We start from the raw sequence: 19,775 nt of genomic DNA, 5'->3' as shown, positions 1-19,775 counted from the left end.
CAAATTTGAACAAACTTGCATATAATCTGTTTCTGTTGTCAATATAAAGTGGCATGAAATCCAATTGAATCAATTATTGATACAAACAAACTCAACCTCAAGCTCGTGCTTGCCGCCGAAAACCTACAAGATCGTCGCTATATTATAAGTGGACTCAAATTTCGTGGAGTTAATCTTGTCGGTCAAAAGAGAGAATTTCAATTCTTTACACTGAATCATTTGGTGCACGCATTATATAGGAGACAAAGTGATGCAAAAAACTATGTTGTACCAGAATTATGATGAACTACACCTTGTCTAATAAATAGAATAAGTTAAATAAATAAAAAGCATAAACGTGTAACATCCAACATCCTCAACATATCTATACAGGTGAACTCAAAGTGGACAACAATAGTGTCCTTTTCTCATACGGTTAGGGCCTTAGGGGGTTTATGACTAGAACCCTGGATCAAGCAGACGAGTTAACTGCCTGTAACGAGGAGCGTGGACGGAAAAATGGAAACATAGAAGGATGAGGCCTTCACTGCTTTTGCTTGGCTTCACCTGTCCAGTAAGTTTTCGTGGCAACAAGTATTTTCTCCGGATTGAACGGTCCGCTTTCGTGATCCATTATTCGACTTTGCCATTTCATTCCATCTGTTATACTTTTGATCTTCAACAGAAGTTCCACACCATCTCTGAATATAACAGTGCCTTCAGGCCTTAGGATTCTATCCATCTCAAGGAGAATGTAAGTAAGGTCACACCTTCAAGAACAAATAACACCAAGAGTTGGTCAGCAAAATCATCAAAAATCACTTCCATTGCTTTAATACCAAATGAAAAAGAAACAAAAGAAGAAGCAACATTAGTATATTACCTATCCTGGTATATGCTGAAGACACCACCCGCATGGATTAGATCATAAGTTCGTGGATAGGTCGAGAATGCTTCACACCAGTCCTGGTATGCACCAATGAAGCCTCGTTCATATATCACCCCCAACGTATCAGGTTCGGAATTGGCCGGGACCACATTCATAACCCAAACTGGGTATTTCGAAAGGGCTGCTGCGAATCCACCCAAATTAGCATTCATGTCCATGACATTTCGGTATAGTACTTGTGGTATTTGGCTGACTATGCGTTTGTAATGTGCCAATCGAGTTTTCCAAATTTCGTTGTCCTCTTGAAACTTCTTCTCTGTGATGCCTGGGATTGAGTTACTGCTAATTCTAGGAGGAACAGCGAAAGCTCGCTCCGGCCATTTCTTTAATGCACCCCCTGCAACCTCATCCGGACTACTTACCTCAGGAAGTGGTGTTATGCAAGTTTCCATATTTTTGTACCTTGTAACCAAAAAAATGAGCTTGTATGAAATACATATAATAACTTCATTCCCAATTTATTACATGAAATGAAATGTTGGGGTTGGGGAGGTATGTATGTACCAAGCTGCATCAGGATTATCAGATTTGCACATATGTGGTTTATGATATACTGCCCTGTTCTTGACACATTCAACATGGTTGATTGGCTTTTGCCAGATCGAAAGATCTCCCTTTTCGATGACTTTTTTCCAGCAGATGCGTTTGGCTACATCCTCGATCGAATCTTGCTCTTGTTTCAAATCATCTTCCGTTCTCTCCCAACCTCTCCAGTATTTCTTCCAGTGAATCGGCGGACCTGAGAGTATCCAGTACCCACCAGGCCTAAGAATCCTGTCTACTTCAATTAGATACAGTCCATCTGCAACCAATCCAAACCAGAAATGATAAATATGCATTCTACAACACCAACTTTTAGTCGAAAGAGATCAAGTTCGACCAAGGAATGGATCTAACCATAGTTGTACCAAGGAATCAGACAGCGAGAGCAGTGAGCCATGTCGAAAGCTCGGGCAGGATATGGGAGTCTCTGCGAGCCCATGATGCCGATCATTGCTGGAACGCCTCGTTCCAATGCAAACCACACCTGCGCTTCGTGGGTATCTCTTGGAGCAAAAGACATCCCGATAATGTTCCTCTTCAGCAGATAAGCACCCCAACTTGCTACCTGAGGAACCAACACCACAAAAAGAGTTGAGAAGTTCGTAAAACAGAAGATACAACTATACAACACGATCAGTATTGTGAGATTCATAAACTCCTTACCCCGCAGCCCGTATCAACAGCAGTTCGAATGGTTCCATCAGTAAGAGGGATAAGCGCATTAATATCGTCGATATAAGCATCCGCACCTCGCGGAAACATGGTTCCTCCTCCGGGAAATCTAAAGCGATCTCCTTCAACTTGGATCCAATTCTGAACAGCTTTCTCAATGCTCAGTTCTTTGTGGGGGATATTGGCATACCACGCATAATCCCGGCTCTGCGGCCACTTGAAAGGGTTCTTGTAGTTTGGCGGAGCGGGTATCAGGCAACGCAGGAGTTCTTCCTTCGCAGGGCAATGCCTCTCTCGGTACTTCAACATGTCGCGATCGAATTTCCGACCCCTTTGCTGATCTTGGCAGGGAGTATATTCGCTATATGACATGTCGCATGGTGGGAATGCCTCAGATTTATCAGAACTGTTTACCGACAACTGATGGTGGCTCTCAAAGTCTAATGAATCAGCTGATATCGACGACGACGATGATTGAACATGATCGGAGTCGGCTTTATCCTCACAGCCAACTCTGGAGAAGGCTTCGGATTGGGCTAGTGGAGCTCGAGTTGTACTCTGCCAACCTCCCAAAACATAAAAGAAGACACAGAGGCCACTTACGACCAGTATCCAAGTGAGACGCTTTCTCTTTAGTTCAAGTTGGTGAGGCTTTGGCGATCCACTGTACTCCTTTCCCATCTAGACCTGAAAACCAATCCACACTCATGTCTCGTGAAACTAATTCATCATATGCTCCATGCTAAACATTTGCAGCATCAGAAAACATTCATGCTCATTTATATCATAAGAACAATCGACTTCACTTCATGATTCGGAGTAAATTTATATTGAAAATTTGAATTAAATGAAAGGTAGTGGTGGATGGATCTAACAGGGGCAAGGACTCGATATATAATTTTTTATATATATATTTCTTTAAAAGATTCAAACTTTACCCGTCCCATCTCACCCAAGCTCCCAGAATCAATTTCTGATCGAATAGCTTTGCTGTATTCGACATTAAATCAGATAAAAACTCGAAGATTTCAACATAAACAAGTAGATGCAGACGACATTGAGCATACAAGAAATGCATTGCATGCGACCTATCTCCTACATTACAACCCCATTTTTACAAACAAAAGAATCCTTTCAAAGAATGAAATTACATGGATCAGTCAAATCAAGAGTTACAATACATATATATCCAAGAATTAGAAAATGGACAGAATGAAATATATATAGTTGGGTATCCATATATAGACATACCTCTCCTCAGAGTCGTTGCAAAAGCAGAAGAAGATAGGTAAACGTACAGAAACAGTACTGTTTTTAAGCAGAATCTACAGACATTTCATCAATATATGGTTTGAAGATCTAGCCAGCTAGCTAGTTACACATGTTTTGCCAATAATCTGAGATAGCTTTTGTGCGGTGAAAAGATTCTTGGCAAGCACATGCACATAAAGGAAACATGTGAGTTCCCAAAGGCAGAAAGAGTGGGATTTTTCTGTCGTTTTTTTGATAATGTGATTATAATACTCCAAGATGTACAATCCAAACAAATAATATATATATATAGAAAAGAGAAAGAAAGACAAAGTGATACGTATAAGTGATGTTGTGACAGTGTATGTAGTTTTGTAGAAGAAAAGGAGAGAGAAAGCTCGAGCAAAATAAGGAGAAAAGAGGCAACAAAAGGAGTTTGTTTTTTTTAATAATAGGGGCATTGACATCCTCAAGTTTGTCGCCACAGAAGCCTCAATTTTCTCATCACGTCCTGTCTTGATCTGCCCAATACTGACCGTTGACTCCGACTTCTACGGAGACATTTAATTATCTGTATTTTTTTAATTATTATTATTATTGTTGTTGAATACTAGACATGTTAGGATCGGAATCCGAACCGAATTAAAGACAGTGTTTGTCAAAGTTTTTAGGTGGTATTTTTCGACTTTTTCTTAATAAAATTCTATCAAACACTGCCTAAATTAGTTCCAGATTACGGGTGATGAAATCAACAAGCATAATTTCCCCGGTTGGATGGATCGGATCCAAAAGGCAATCGGGTTAAATTGGATTGAAATCATATTGGACGGATTGCGATCAAATTGGAATCAATTTTTTTTCAATCAACCATTATGTATCTAAAGAAATTAGATACAAGTCCGGGACAATTCCTAATTAACAATTAATAAATAAATTAAATATACGTATGTAACGTATCGTGAACTAGTTTTGGTTATTGTATTCAATTCAAATGGATCGGATTAAAATGGTTTCGGATTCATTTTCAAATAACTCAATCCGTTATTGATAAAAAAAAATATTGGAAATATTTAAGGAATTAACCTCCATTTAACTCCAAATTTGAAATATAACCTCCACTTTTTAATTGATTTATTTCATATCACAACACAATATTTCATAAAAATTTATTAATGTCAACGCAATTATCATTTCAAGCAAATTATTTTACAACTCAAAATATTTTTTGAAAAAATTCACTAAAGAGAAAATTCAATGTATTCTACCCGCACAGCGGCACTGGCACAGTACTCATTCAAGCATGCACAAATGAATATTAAAAAAAATCTATTTATTTGTTATAAAAATTACACGAACCATTTTTTTTAAAAAAAGTTGAAGATCCATCACAAGCAGAAGCTCTGGGAATTCGAGAGGCTTTAAGCTGGCTAAAAGAATTGTCCTATCAGCATATCCAAATTGAATCTGATGCAAAACTTATCATTGATGCTATGAACTTCTGTGTTTGATCGTTTCAGTTTAGGTTTATTAGTTGTTGTCAATTTCTTGCCAAAGGATTTCAATCTTGTATGTTTATTTTTGTTAGGCGATCAGCGAACCAAATTACTCATATTTTGCTAGGGTAATAGGTTCTTTGACTGATTTAAAAGGGCGAGCTACTCCTTCGCCTTTTCTTATTTTGGATGTATTTTGTTAGATGTTATTTAATAATACTTGCTTTCAAAAAAATATATATATGTTTAAACATATTTCTATTTAAATTTGTATAATGAAAGTACATGGGTGGTAACAAAATCGCATACATATAAAAGTAATATAAGTAATTAAATATTTAATTATTTTGTATGAACAATAATTAAGTGTTTAATCATTAACCCTATACTCAGAAGCTATACACTGTTTAAAAAAAAAAAAAAATAACCCTATACTGTACATTCACCGTGGTGGAGGAAGAGGAATACTTCACAGGAAACCTGAAAATGTGGCGCCGTGGCGGAGCAAATTGGAATGGAGATGGAGTGTTTTCAATGATGATTAGGTATTTCAGCTCCAGCTCCAGGAAGCGTGCCCCCAATTTGAGGAAAATAAATCCTAGGGTTCCTCCCCAGGAAGCCGCCTCCATTGCCCAGGGCCTCCATCAAGTCATCAAGAGCAATGGCCCTCTCACGGTCTCCAACACTTGGAACCACGCCAAGGTATTATCAATCGATTTGTCTCTTTGTATCGTAAATGAAATGGGAATGCTGAATTTTGCCACTTAAGAGTTCATGGTTTGATGAAGGGATTTTCAGGTTTTGTTTGGAGAAAAAAGGACTTCAATTTATGTGTTTCGTTAATGAATTTCAGTTCTTATGAAATGAATAAGTAAATTTAGCAGAGACATGTTCAGATTAATCGTACCTCTGTGCAAGATTCTGAATTTGGACATTATCCTCTTGATTTATCAATGGGGATGAAACATCGCATATGGTGTGGCCAACTCGGGCAACTAAAAATGTTCTGACAAAGCTCGCAGTTCTTTCTCTTGGTTCTATTCCGAATGTACTTTTGACAAGATATAGCGACTCAGCTTCCTGATTTTTCTATGAATAAGTGAATTGAACCTTAGGTACTCTGTCTTCTTAGTAACATACACTTGTGAATAATACAGGATGCGGGGATTATTGGATTATCGAGCAAAACACACATGAAGCTAATGCTTCAATGGATGAGGGGCAGAAGTATGCTGAAGCTAATGTGTAATGGAGTTGGCTCTAGTAAGAAATTTCTTCTCACTTCTCTTCCTGAGGAACCTCAACAAAATCAGCCCGATATCTCCATGGAGCAGAAGCCGAAAAGCAGAAAGCCGAAAAGCAGAAAGCCTTCAAAGTTAAATAAAAAAAGAGCAAAATAATTTTCTGGCTCAATCTAACTGTGTTCAGAGGATTCACAAGGTCACAGCGCTGTTGCGGTCATGTTCCTGGTTAACATGCTTTCCATCACCATGACTTCATGTTGGAATATGTTCTGGTTTAGATCTTTCTCGGAGCCAAATAATTGCTGTCACTATCGACTCTTCTGATGAAGATTCTATGATGGTGAGGTTATATAAGCTTTGGGTGCAATTTATTTGGCTCTTAGTTTTTGCTTATTTATCACCCAAAAAAAATTGAACGTTTATCTGATGTTGCTCGATTGTGGTGCCTTTCGAATAAGTTTTGCAAAAGATTATCCAGTGTTTTTATCATGCTTTTCTGTTTGGCCCTTGCAGTGAAAATCGCGAGCTCGACTTTCGACTAAGTTTTGCAAAAGATTTTCCAGTGTTTTTACTTTTTAGCATTTTTTTTGGTTGTTTGGCCCTTGCGATGAAAATCGCAAGCTCGACGCATGTAAGGCAGGCAGGTTGGATTTGTCTGAGTTCGGCCTGAATTACCGAACAAGGACTAGGTTGAGTTAACTATAAGCATGTGCTGAGTTAATATTTGGTTTGAACATTTGAACCGATTAAAATGAGCCAAATATAGATTTTGATAGGCTGTTTCTGAGGAGAATTTGATACCTTTTTTAAAATCAAATATACCATTTTGGTATATAAATGCATATAGTGTTGGTAATTATTATTTTTCAATAAATTTTAGTTTCTAACAAAACTAATATTGGATTTCCTAAATTCAAGAAGCGTATTTTTAAGCGCTCACTTGTATATTTCTAGCTTAACTGATATTTTTATTGGTGTCCCAGTACGTACAAACTCATTGGTGTAACGAATCAGATATTATGGTAGCCGTTACTCGTAGGGATAACCTGCAAGTTTTTAGACCTTAATTCCAAGCATTTTGCGAAGTATACGTGTTCACGTGCATAATTCGGATCCATCAGGTATATATATATATAGTTAAGGGACAGAAATTCCAACATTCTAGTTTAGCACTTGATTACTTAAAACGCTGTCAAACCATGTCATAACATTTGGAGACGAATCCAAGGGGGAAAAAAAGAACAGAAATGAAAAAACACACACTCGAACTCGATTAAGACACTGTAATTGCTCAAAATTATACAAATCTGCAAACTTGTCTCCCTATCCAGGAAGGGCGCTAAAACTTGCATGCACACGGTGGATACGTCGGTTTTTTTTTCATCTCATGGCATCGAGCAGATTATCATCATTTTCATCTTCATTTCCAAGCTTGTATGTGCTGAAATGGTTGACCCTGAACTTCCATTCTCCTTCGATTGGATTATAGCTCACAAACTCAGCACCTTGATCTTTGGCTTTTCTTTTAAGCATTTCTTTATACCTCTCGATCCTCGGTCCCTCGGTGCATTGCTGACCAGTCTTCTTGTCAAAACATTTTATATTAAGAAGCGTCACCTCAGCAGGCTTATTGAGACCTTGTCCAATTGGAGGTTTCTTGCTCTCATCCATATATACGATCACCTCTCGATTATTGAATTGAATAAGAGACTCGAGATCAAGCTTTCTCACATCTGTTTCCCCAAAGAACTTGATACTACCAAAACCATGTCTTCCAACAACGAAGTCCTTTACATTGCGGCAAAAACCTGGTTCCGCTCTTTCCTTTGCAGCTAGCTCCTGAATTCGTGGTTCCGTATAATAATCGGAGTGACGAAGCTTAGGCATCAGTGCCTCAATATCGGCTCCATGCTCGAACACAATAGCTGCTTCGCCAGCTCTATGGCTTCCGAGAGTGATATAAGAGTCCCCTTTGTCTGTAGAACGACCATCAAGGACCACATTTGTTTTTGGGTTCCGTTTGACAGGATTAACTTGCTCATTAGCCACACCATTTTCCACAGAGTGCTCAGCGGGGGAAGCTGAAAAGCAACCAGATAGCCACTTCAGTCTATAAGAACGCAGAACAATTTGTAGAAAAGACATGAACAAGTACCATTTGAAGATAACTCCTCGCTATGACATAAGAGCTCTATCCAAGCTACCAAAGAGGCCAGATTTTAATGTACAATTTGTTCGATGTATTCATGAAGTTCCCTATGGTTTTCACTTGTAAGCAAGACTAAACCTGGAGAACCTTTTCTAACTACAATAAAAGACGACTCCTTAGTATGATATAAGAGCTAAAAGTATGCTTGTTAAGTTCTCTAGTTGTACATCTGTTAAGTCACTTTTAGGGCGAGAGTGGACATGCTGCTCAAGTCATCTACCGCATTTCCATTTCATAAATATAATGGAATTTTATCTACATAGTTTCTGAAGTACTAAGCCACAAGTATGGGAAGCGAAAAAACAGTGCGTGTGACTGAAGTATAACACATGACAGTCATCAATGGTTCAAAATTAAAGTAATTTTGGCGCATTACAGACAGACTTGAGATTCTATATGGAACGGTTTCTCATGTCCAAGTCAAACAAGGCTTCATTTAAGATCCTGTGCTGAGCTTGCAGAGCAATTGATTCACATTTTGGCGCAACAAGTATCAGCATACGTATGCATTTCCAAGTTTTTATAATCCCATAAAAATATAGACAGACAAGGAACAAGTCCAGAGCAAAAATAACTAGCAACAAACATGCCATCAAAATGAAAAAGGGGATAGTGCAAACAAAATAAGGCTCTTTACCGTTGGCATAATTTAGAGATTCATCTTTACAAAATATTTTTTCTTTCTTCTTTTATCTCGTTTTAAGTGCAAACAAAATAAGGTACTTCACCCTTGGAACAGTTTGGAAATTCATTTCTATTGTATATTTTTTCTTTCTCATTTTCACTCTTTCGGCAATAAGAGATGGTGAAACAGTAACAATACCCTCTTGCAAATATTCATTCTTAAAACAGATGAAAATTCTAGTTTCTTCTCTTCTAATACTCTTATATGCTCCACGAAACAATCCAGTCACTGAAATTCATCCAAGTATGCAAACAAGCAATGCTAAAATTAACTGCAGAAACAGTTCTTTAATGTGGTGGTGTTTGATTTTACCTTTAACCAGTCAGGCTTTATGCAAATTTTAATATCAAACACATGAAAGATATCAGCAAGAGGCACTCACCATCTTTATCCCGGACCTTGTGCCCATTTATTAGAGTGGAAACAGCGTTCTGAAGTTTACCTGTAATGAATTATTAGGGAGACATGAGATAAGTGAAACCGTGAAGGAAATATTATCCCAGAAGAAACTAACTCGATTTGCTTATCCTATCTAACTGAGTCAATCAACAGCCAATGAAATTCAAACAACAGTATTTTATCTACATGGCCTGGAGCCATGTTGCTTACAGGTTATTCAATTCTTCAAGTACACATGGGTATCATGGCATCTTCCAAATAAACAGGAAGACCTTAATTGCAGATACTTGATTCTTCCAAATCAATACAGGGGCAGATATCCCTATATAGATATTCATTAACTAGCCACCAAATTAATGCTGATTGCACAACCTTGATTGCTTTTGTTGAGCAATCTGCAATTTCGAAAGCGTCGATGCTTCATTATTATTAAAAAATATGTACCGACTATTTTGAGTGAAAACCTCATCATAGCATCTAAATTGCTCAGGATCAATAATCTACTAGGGAGTAATGGAATGCATGAAACAAATTCCAGTAATCACTCGAGGTACCAAAATTGCCTTCAATAAATACGTGTTTGAATCTAAGTAATAACAAGCAGCACTCCCCCATTGTAAAACCATTATCATTTTTAGTGGGAGACAAAAATGTATCACAATGGAGTATAGGTAGAATCACAGTATGCATATTGTTCATTTTTTAAAATGCCGTGATATGCAATATAAGTAGTTAGAAAAACGCCAGTGTGGAAATCCATAAATTAGAGCAAAAAATTATGGTGTACCATTTTCATATGCAGGAGTTAATGCGGCCTTCAATTGTAATGTTTTCTCTGCACTTCCTCTAGCAGGCCACTGATCCAGTGGACGAATTACAAGAGCTCTGGGATTCTCCCTTGGAATGAAAAGAGCGTCTGCTTTTGGCGTGCTGGGTGTTTCTTCGTCACCATCATTGAAAAATGGAACCTGATCATAAAAAAAGTAAGAAGTTAAAAACACTAATAACAGATCCCAATTAAGTACGCTGCAGTGACCATATTTTAAGCATTCAAGAATGTCACGGAGTCACTATCACCTTTGGACCATCACTTTTAGGGTGATATTTCCTTACAGGTAGCCTCACACGCCTTTGGGAAAGGTGTCGAGTTGTCAATAGAGACGATATTCTCGCAGGAACTGGTTTGTCAACAATCTGCTGAAAATTGCAGTTAGTAGATGAGAAAAACTTTTGGATGAACAAGTTTTCTATCTATTTCTGTAAGACACCATTTGGTTTGAGTGATAGGATAAGTAATTCATAGATAAGTAATATAATGTAAATTAAAAATAAATAAAAAAAATAGTTAATACATTATTTGATTTCATGGATAGATTATAATTTATTTGATTTAATTGATATAAAATTATTAATTAATAAATAGATAAATAACATGACGAAAATAAGGCAAAATTAATTGGGATAAGTTATACATAGATTAATAATACATCAAACCAAACAATGCCTAATAGTATAAGGAAATGGATTAACAACAATCTATAAGACTTTTCTAGCAAAGCACATGACAGGAATACTCACTGGCAAGCTGGAAATTCCATACTGAATAGAAGGAGAAGTGCCTGTGCGTCCAATTGATATCTGTGGCATTGCTGGAAGAGTTCCAAAAGGATTTACAATGGGCGATGGTTGTGCGCCTACAACACTCTGAGGAGCTGGCCTGTGGAGCAGATGCAATCCATAATTATTCAAAGTCCAACACAAGCAATAAGAACTTAGTTCAAAGACCATAATTAAAAATAGAGGACAAGCCCTAAGTTTCATCAATAAATCTTAGAGGCCTTTTTCTAACTTTTACAATTTTTTTTAAAAATCCTAGTTTAAATTAACAGGATCTAAGCCCAGGTTTTGAGGTCATAAAACTTTATGCTTTGACAATCAGCCAAGTCTATGATTAATTTCTTCCGAAATACCAAACAAATAACACAAGTTCAGAATAAAAACAACTGAAGCACAGTCAACTGTCATTAAGTTTTGAACTTGGTAGTTCTGCCAAGTATTATACTGTACACCTGAAAACTCAAAACGGACAGGAAATGGATTTTTGAAAGTTAAGAGTTAAATCAGCCTTCCAGATGTACGAGGTAATAAATCCATTTAAGCTTTTGAACTTGGGCTTGGTACAATATGCCTAAATTCACAAATAATCCCCGTTACATATCACCAATGCAAGAACATAAAAATGTGGATTCAGGTGTCAAAATCAAACCAAACTAAAATTCCTCAGCTCAAAACGTATTGCTTAAATTCATGTCAGATTGATTCGTTCATTAACTTATAAACACATGTTTTGTTAATATCTAGATTTGACATTACGATGAGATTGTTGATATTTCTTTTGATTATGTTATTTGATCTTAAATGATTTAACTTGTTGGCCACTAATGGAATGATTCGGTATTTATAATCCAACAGTCAATAGAGGTCACAGATGTGTGTGAATGTTAAGTGTACGAATCAAACTGTTTCAGTTTTCATCATGCGCAGATAATTGATTGTAACTAGAAGAGAACCAAAATATGAAGGAAAATTTGACATACAGTTGTCCAAATGCACTCTGGCTAAAATTACTAGGGGTGCCTCCAAAGCCACTTGTTCCAGCTGTATGCACAAAAGATATCCATTAAATTAACACTCATAATTCCAGGAGATAATAAAAAAACAAATAAAACTGCCACAGGCAATTCAAAAGCTCAATACTGAATTACAGATCCACCTGCTTGAGACTGTCCAAAGTTGGTAAAACTAAAACCAGCAGAACTCTGAGGTGGTTGCGCCAATTGAAATTGACTAGAAAGAGATGGCTACAAATAAAAAGAAACATAAATTATTTAGAAAATTAAAAATTTAAAATAAAAACTATCTCAACACAGATGACGAAACAGTGGGATATTGAAAACATATAGGTCAGAATGATATTTAAAAAAAATAAATAAATACTCACAAATGCATAATGGAGATGACTTCGGTATTAAAAAAACAAGTTCTCACTAACTATCTATTAGAAATAACTAGAACCAATCAGACCCATTTTAGCATCCACGTCACCCTAAAAGACAGATTCCACAGAAGATAAAATTTCCAAGCATAACATACAGGCGTGCTGTGCACACAAAGGTAGGCATGAATTAAACTAGACCTTCTAAAGACAAAACTAAAATATAATCTGGTCAAATCAAGCTCAACAAACTTATCTTATTTGATAACCCGGAAAATTTTTGAAAAGGCATCATGTGATGGAGCCAGGAAAATAACTTTAGAGTGTACAGTGGCATGGGTTTATGGCCATCCTTCATGATTAATAATAATGTTTTTAACTGATGTTAATTGATCCCAATGACAAAGAAAGTAACATCATAAATGCAAGGTAGATGCACTCTCAGAACACAATTAAATTGACTAAATTCGCTGCACACAACTAATTCTTTTAGAGAACCAACATTTAGATAGACTTCCATCAATATTCAGCACAATAATTTCTTCCCACAATCGTATGTTTCTTCTCTTCCTTCTATGATCAAATTAACGTACCGCAAGATGTTCCTCCATGTTTTGAAAAAATGGTGATAAATTTGTTGTATTTTCTTTCCTCATTTTCTGTCTACAGGGAACTTCTTTGCACATGGGTTTCCATTAGCGCACAGAGAAAATAATTACCAATGTTTTCACTATATCTTAGCAATAGGCATGTTCTATTCGTTTTTACAAATATTATCTTCATCTGTAAAAAAATCCCCTATTAACATTTTAAACTCCCATTACATGATTTTTCTGCGACTTGTATCAATTTCTGTATCGAGATTTTTTAACATGCTGTTTGCCATTGATAAAGAACTAAAAACTGTCAGACACATGGCTCGTCCCCAAAAAACACAGAACACCTCACTCACAAACAAGTCACATCTTCACCAATAAAACACTGCTACAAAGTTGATGCATGTATTGTTTGCTTCTGAATGATACTTAATATTGAAAGCAAATTAAAATTTCGATGCATGAATAACTCACAGTTGTTTGGCCAAATCCCAGAGGGTTGGTGTTACTTAGAAGTGATGGAGTGCTCGAGAACATATTGCTGCCAAAACCAGTCGAGGGTGTACTAAACAAATTTGTCTGATTGAAGCCAGGGGCACTTTGGCCAAAGGGGGAAGAGGTCTGCGTAAATGGAGAACTTGCTGGAGTCAGAGTGGACATATTTGACTGGAATAATGGGGAGGACTGAGTATTGGCAAAACCCAGGCCAGTATTAAATGCAGATGAGGTTCCCTGTGATGCTGTCGGGCCAAAGATAGATGGTGATCCAAAACCTGATGTGTTGGAGTTACCAAAAATAGAAGGGGAGGTACCAACTGCAAATGTTTGGGTGGTAGATCCAAATAAGGAGGGCGTTGATGATGTTGTCGAACCAAAAGGATTAGATGTATTCGATTGTGCAAAGGGGGAAGAACCAAATGTGGAGGAGGGCGAAGACCCAAACCCTACGGGACCAAAAACTCCGGTGGTTTTTGGAGCAAATGGATTGGAAGGTGTTGTAGATGAAAAAGGAGTAGCAGAGGGCTGAGCAAATGGATTGGAAGGTGTTGTAGATGAAAAGGGAGTAGCAGAGGATTGAGCAAATGCAGGAGTAGATGCAGAGCCAAAATTTGAGGTATTAAATCCAAGCGCACTAGTAGACTGTCCAGCAGGAGCTGGCCCTCCTGGTTTTTAACAAGAAAAGATTATCACCAATGAATGTAAGAAGTTCTTTAGGAATCCAAGAAATAACAAGTGTCAGACAGATGAGTACCTTTATCTCCTAACTGGTAGTCCTCCCATCTAAGTTCTTCATGGCTTTTATCCTTGTAGACTGGCATGGCTGATATAGATTCTAGTTTGCCAGTGGGCTGTGTACCAGTGGCTCCATCTGTCTCAGGAGTAGATGAGTAGGGAGCTAATCTACTTCCCCCGCGTTGCCCTCCAAAAGGAGACTGGCCAAAACCAGAGCCACCAAAAGTGGAGGTTGTAGTTTGTGCTCCTGCTTAGGAGTTGCATGAGAGCAAAAGATCAGTTACAGCCATGACGATTCCAAATAACGAAAATTCACAAGTGCACATGAGGTAAATAAGATAATCCAGAAACCAACCATCAGAGAACATGAAAGCAACTTACCAAAAGAAGCATTTTGAACTCCCAAGGATGTTCCAAATGGGGCACTTCCAAATGCAGCATTTGATTGACCAAATGCTGGACTGGATGCAAAGTTAAAAGGACTACTCGAAGCACCAAAAGCAGAAGTTGTTGAGCCACCAAAAGCAGGAGCTGTTGAGGAACCAAAAGCAGGAGTTGTTGTGGCACCAAAAGCAGGAGTTGTTGTCGCGCCGAAAGCAGGAGTCGTTATGGAACCAAATGCTGGCGAACTAGAAGTGCCAAATGCTGGAGTGCTTGATCCGAAAGGAGAGGTCGACACACCAAACCCACCACTTGTGCTACCGAATGTAGGGCTTGCAGTAGAACCAAAGGCTGGAGTGCTGGTAGCACCAAAGCCAGGTGTACTCGAAGCACCAAATGCAGGACTACTTGACGAACCAAATGCAGGCTGACTAGGAGCACCAAATGGTGTTGAGGAACCAAACAGATTGCTGCCGAAAGCTGGTTGTGTTTGCTGAAATGAGCTTCCAAATGGACTTGTTTGAGTTGTATTAGATCCAAAACCACCAAAACTTGGCTTCTGCCCGAATACCGATGAACCTATAACATCGACACAAAATATATAACATAACAAGGAGACAGTTACAGAAAGAAATATAAAAAATCAAGGAATCTTGGCATGAGTCACCATAGTATGCCAGATCTAAATCAACACTCCTTTGACATGGTTGAAAGTGTCTACCAGAATAAAAAAAAAGATACATGACAGGAGTTTGGCACTCAGATCGAAATTTTCTAACAAATTTGAAGGCAATGTCCTCAATGTTCGAGCCTAAACTGCATGTCCTTCTATCACACGTGAGAAAAAATAGTGATACAAAAAAAAAGTTCTAAAAAAAATTTGTCAGACAAAATCAAATTCATGATTTGCAGAAACAATTAGTCCGATATAGCGAAGCAAAACTCTCTGTTGAAAAAAATGGTGGTGACTACTCCAGAGATATTAGCATTCTTATATCAATGCCGCTTGCCACGAGCCAAAAAAGGCAGCAATATCAAAATAAAAGTTCTGATACATGAAAAGAAAGAACAAAAAATCCTTTCTTCTTGACATGTCAGCCAAAACAACTTGTCTGGCTTGGTTTGCATGAGTGTATTCGTGAAACATACAAAACAAGGTGCAAAAAAAACAAAAGGAGGGAGGATGGGCGTGTGTCAAGATTAATAGTCTCCAATAAGTTTTTCTTACTTTCAATCATCATCAATTATAATTTTTAATTTCATTGAAATTTTGCCACATAGAAAATTTTCTAGTTCATTAAAGTAGATTTTTTTATTGATTACTAATGATCAAAACAAATGAAATAAAAAAATGTTTCAAGGAAAATTTTGTTAACCTCTTTCAGGATATGTTTGAAAATCTTGGAGATATCGTCAAGATATGGTTAAATTCTCAGGAACAAAATCAAATCATGCCACCTCACAAAAACTATGGCATCAACAGCTAATGAAATGATGGAAAGTTCGGAACAAAAAAGGACAAGAAATATATTATATCCAAATTCCAAAACATCATCATCAATCTCCCAAGAGCTGGTTACAAGGTCTAACAAAATTCTCGAAGTGATGGAGAAGTCATGGCTTCATGCTAAATATGTGTTGGAACTTCTGGAATATTATTATGATCACATTAAATATCGTTCAATTATGATAATGAACAATTAGAAAAGACACAAAATACATAGCATGTATGGCATGTTGGTTTTTGAAACAATCGCATATGTAGAACAAAATTCAACAAATTCCCACAGTAAGACATGGATTTGCTTGATTGAATAAAAGAAGCACATGAACTTGAACAGACTACATAGCTTGTCCAAAGCATATAAGGCAAAATTTGGAAGTTGTGGATCATGTCTACTGATATCCCATGAACTCGTCCATTGAGAGAAATAATGACTAGGTGCCACACCTCTTCCAACATCAACCTTGTTCCCTTCCCCCTCTGCTAAGTCTCTTTTTACTCACCAAAATATGGAGACAGGCCATTGCGTATCAACAGGAACAATAAAAATCTAAACCAAATTTACAATGTGGCTACCAACTAATGACATTGTTTCATTTAGAAAATGTTCAATGAAGTAAAAACTAAAGCTACAAGCGGTTCAAACAATGTCACAGGTGGGATATTTGTGCACTTACCACCAAATGCGGAAGATGAGTTTCCAAAAGCCGAAGCTGAGGAAACCCCAAATGCAGGAGTTGAACTTCCAAACGCAGGTGAAGAAGAAGCACCAAACACAGAAGTCGAACCTAAAGGAGAAGAAGACTGAGCACCAAATACACCAGTAGACATGCCCCCAAAATTGAAGCTCCGGTCTGTGAACCAAAAGGGCTTGTGCTTCCAAAGGGCTTGGGAGCAAAAGGATTGTTACTTGCATTAGTAGTCTGCCCGAATGCCGGTTGTGACCCAAATGGACTACTGGATGACTGCCCAAAAGCTGTCAGGAGACCACAATAATTAGCACATGCAAGTTACAAGTTGGAACAAAAAAATCTACAGTTTCATAGCTTACAAAGGCACTGAGTTTTAAATTACAAATGCAGTTTATGCTTGTAACATCGAGGAACTAGCCATGGTTAAGATGCTCATAGACAACAAATGTCAAAAGCTGTACATGTATTAGCTAACTAGCCAACAATCTGTGAAATACAATTCTAGCCTGAAGCCCTGAACCCGTGGTATAATTTACACAATACAAAATGCTATGATAAATCAGACCTCCAATTTCCAAATGAATATCAAGGAAACCCTATGTCATTTAGCTTGATAAGGATACCTTTCTTCCTAATCCAAATATTGATTTGAAATGTAAACCAAAATTCAAGAATTAGTGCAACAGAACCACATGACACATTTAACCTTGCTGAGAGTTTACCGCACAGTACCAGAAATGACACAAAAGGTGAGTAAAAGTCAAGAGTAGTGATTTCTTTAGTATTACTCATAATCTCTCAGAAAGATAAATTGAAAATTGCAAAGCAGTTCAATCCAAAATCACTAAGACAATGGTTTTCCAAAATTTTGGTTTGGTTTCAAACCAAACCCCAAAATTCAGGTTCAAACTTTTAATCCCTGGTTTGAACAAAAATAAAAAAATGTCTATGCGGTGTGTTTAACCAAATAATATGCCTCTTTTATGCATTAAAACTATGAGGTATGGTACATGAAACTTATGTAAATACATTAGAGTCCTTCAGGTTACATGATATTCAAATTAAGAATATACTATTGTAAATTTAATAGTAAATACTTTTGACCCTATTTTTATCACATCTTGATTGTTATCTAACCAAAATTAAAAGAAACGTGTTAATTTCTCCAATGGTATGAGATACTAGTATTAAATGCAAAAAAAAATGTAAAAAAGATGTAAAAAAGATAGGCAAAAGGAATAAATTTGGTTTAAACCGCGATCTGAAACAAAAATCTAAACCATCCAAACCAATCTGGTGTAGTGTGTACACCCCAATTCACAATCATCAAAAAAAGAAAACTCAAATTGGAAATTAGAGGTGGTCCTGATTATGCTTCTACTTTCTAAAGTTTCATATACTTCAAATCAAAAAATTAAATAACCCGACGCTGTCATGCATTAACCTTGCACAAACTTTATGATAATTATTTGAACAAATTCTGCTTCATTTTAAGCATAGTAATGCATATAATTCCATTTTGCAAATCCAAAATGTCAATCACCCAGCCAGCACCCAAAATTCCAGATCTTCCTTTGCTTTTGATGTCAGAAAACAAATTAAAAATAAAAAGAGATCTGACATTTACATACAGTTCCAAACAAAGTGAAACATAAGGGATATGAAATAAGTCGCATTCTCACCGTCAGAGCAACCATTCACGGCAATACAGAAGTTCAAAGGACATACAAAAAATAAAAACCATGGGAACTTGAACTTACGGTTGCTTCCGAACATTGTTCCCCTGTTAAACAAAACCACTAGCGGGACTTGTTGATCGTAAACCTAAACTGCAAAGGACATAAAAATAAAAGACTGTCAAGTGCCAGCAAATCATCAATGTTAGGCGTAATAACATAAATATACAAAAACGAAACTCGTTAGTAGACACGAATAGGGAGAAACGAGCGTGCCAGATAGGTCTCGTTCAAATCATTCGAATGAATAGACAAAACCTAGTATGAAATTTTACCAAAAGGTCCAAAACCATTAACCAACATAGATTCCTCCAACCCTACCCTAAAAAATATCGATTGACAAACAATAACGATAACCGTGTGTTCGAGAGGATGTGAATAGGATTGATACCCAACCCTAATCTAATTCAATTGGATGCGCACAACAACGACGATTGCGAACCCAGGTGTTGTAGGATCATGTATATATTTCAACGAAATTCAAGATTACAGGATAAACTGCAATAGAAATTACGCATTTTGTGCCCATATCGGCGTACTTTAGAAGAAAAAGGAGACGAAGCCGATCCACCAGATGAAGCAGCAACAGCAGCAGCGAACGTTGCGTAATAACAAGGCTGGGGAAATAGCGCACAGTTGACGCTTTAACGATTTTATTGTTATATATATCCACACCCCAAACTGCGAGACCGGACTGAATATATTTAATCTAATTTTAAAAATATATCTTTTTAACCCAATTTTACAAAGGGAAAATTGCCATTAAATTCCTGTTACCAAACTTCAATCTTTTCCAGTGTTTTAACTCCCTATGACATTGTTTTATCGGTAAATTTAACTTAAATCCCTAATTGAAGTCTGAACTTTGTGTTCAGTCCCTAGTTCAAAACTTATGTATTATGACTCCCTGACAAAATGAACTTCTTTGTTTTAACTCCCTAATGAACACCAAAATACCAAATTGCCCTCATTTTTAATTCAAAACCTTAAATACCCTCATCTACATATCGTATCTAATTCCTCTCCATTTTTCTATCGATAGTTCGAAAAAATGTCACGACGAAGGAAGAATGAAGATACCACCGTGATCTAATTTCTCTCCGTTTCTCTGCCGATATTTCGAAAAAATGACACGATGAAGAAAGAACAAAGATACCCAAGCACACAAAATGGGGAAATAATAGATGAAAAAAAGTGTGAAGGAATGTAAAAAA

General features: G+C 37.1%; 3 protein-coding genes across 3 annotated transcripts; 1 reads left to right on the top strand and 2 right to left on the bottom strand.

The window, feature by feature from the left end:
- Nucleotides 1-326: 326 nt before the first annotated feature.
- On the bottom strand, nt 327-3,653 carry LOC140873712 (probable methyltransferase PMT18). The gene is made up of 6 exons (XM_073276931.1): nt 3,395-3,653; nt 2,135-2,830; nt 1,826-2,036; nt 1,433-1,730; nt 863-1,330; nt 327-749 (listed from the first exon to the last, which is right to left on the bottom strand). Exons 2-6 carry the CDS (start codon nt 2,822-2,824, stop codon nt 524-526), a joined length of 1,893 nt encoding a protein of 630 aa, XP_073133032.1. The 5' UTR covers nt 2,825-2,830; nt 3,395-3,653; the 3' UTR covers nt 327-523.
- Nucleotides 3,654-5,309: 1,656 nt separating this feature from the next.
- LOC140873792 (uncharacterized) lies at nt 5,310-6,757 on the top strand. Its single transcript, XM_073277047.1, has 2 exons — nt 5,310-5,589; nt 6,045-6,757. Exons 1-2 carry the CDS (start codon nt 5,374-5,376, stop codon nt 6,285-6,287), a joined length of 459 nt encoding a protein of 152 aa, XP_073133148.1. The 5' UTR covers nt 5,310-5,373; the 3' UTR covers nt 6,288-6,757.
- A 521-nt stretch (nt 6,758-7,278) lies between these two features.
- LOC140873663 (nuclear pore complex protein NUP98A-like) lies at nt 7,279-19,161 on the bottom strand. The gene is given in 14 exon segments (XM_073276865.1): nt 7,279-8,212; nt 9,408-9,467; nt 10,212-10,392; nt 10,502-10,621; nt 11,003-11,141; nt 12,022-12,082; nt 12,198-12,285; nt 13,490-14,178; nt 14,268-14,495; nt 14,630-15,208; nt 16,811-16,975; nt 16,978-17,109; nt 18,586-18,654; nt 19,076-19,161. Coding segments are annotated over 13 exon segments (3,159 nt in total). The 5' UTR covers nt 18,602-18,654; nt 19,076-19,161; the 3' UTR covers nt 7,279-7,511.
- Between the last annotated feature and the right edge of the window lie 614 nt (nt 19,162-19,775).

Source organism: Henckelia pumila, unplaced genomic scaffold (assembly GCF_033568475.1).
Source record: "Henckelia pumila isolate YLH828 unplaced genomic scaffold, ASM3356847v2 CTG_80:::fragment_1, whole genome shotgun sequence".
NCBI classification, from domain to species: Eukaryota; Viridiplantae; Streptophyta; class Magnoliopsida; order Lamiales; family Gesneriaceae; genus Henckelia; species Henckelia pumila.
This window is presented reverse-complemented; position numbering and strand designations above follow the sequence as displayed.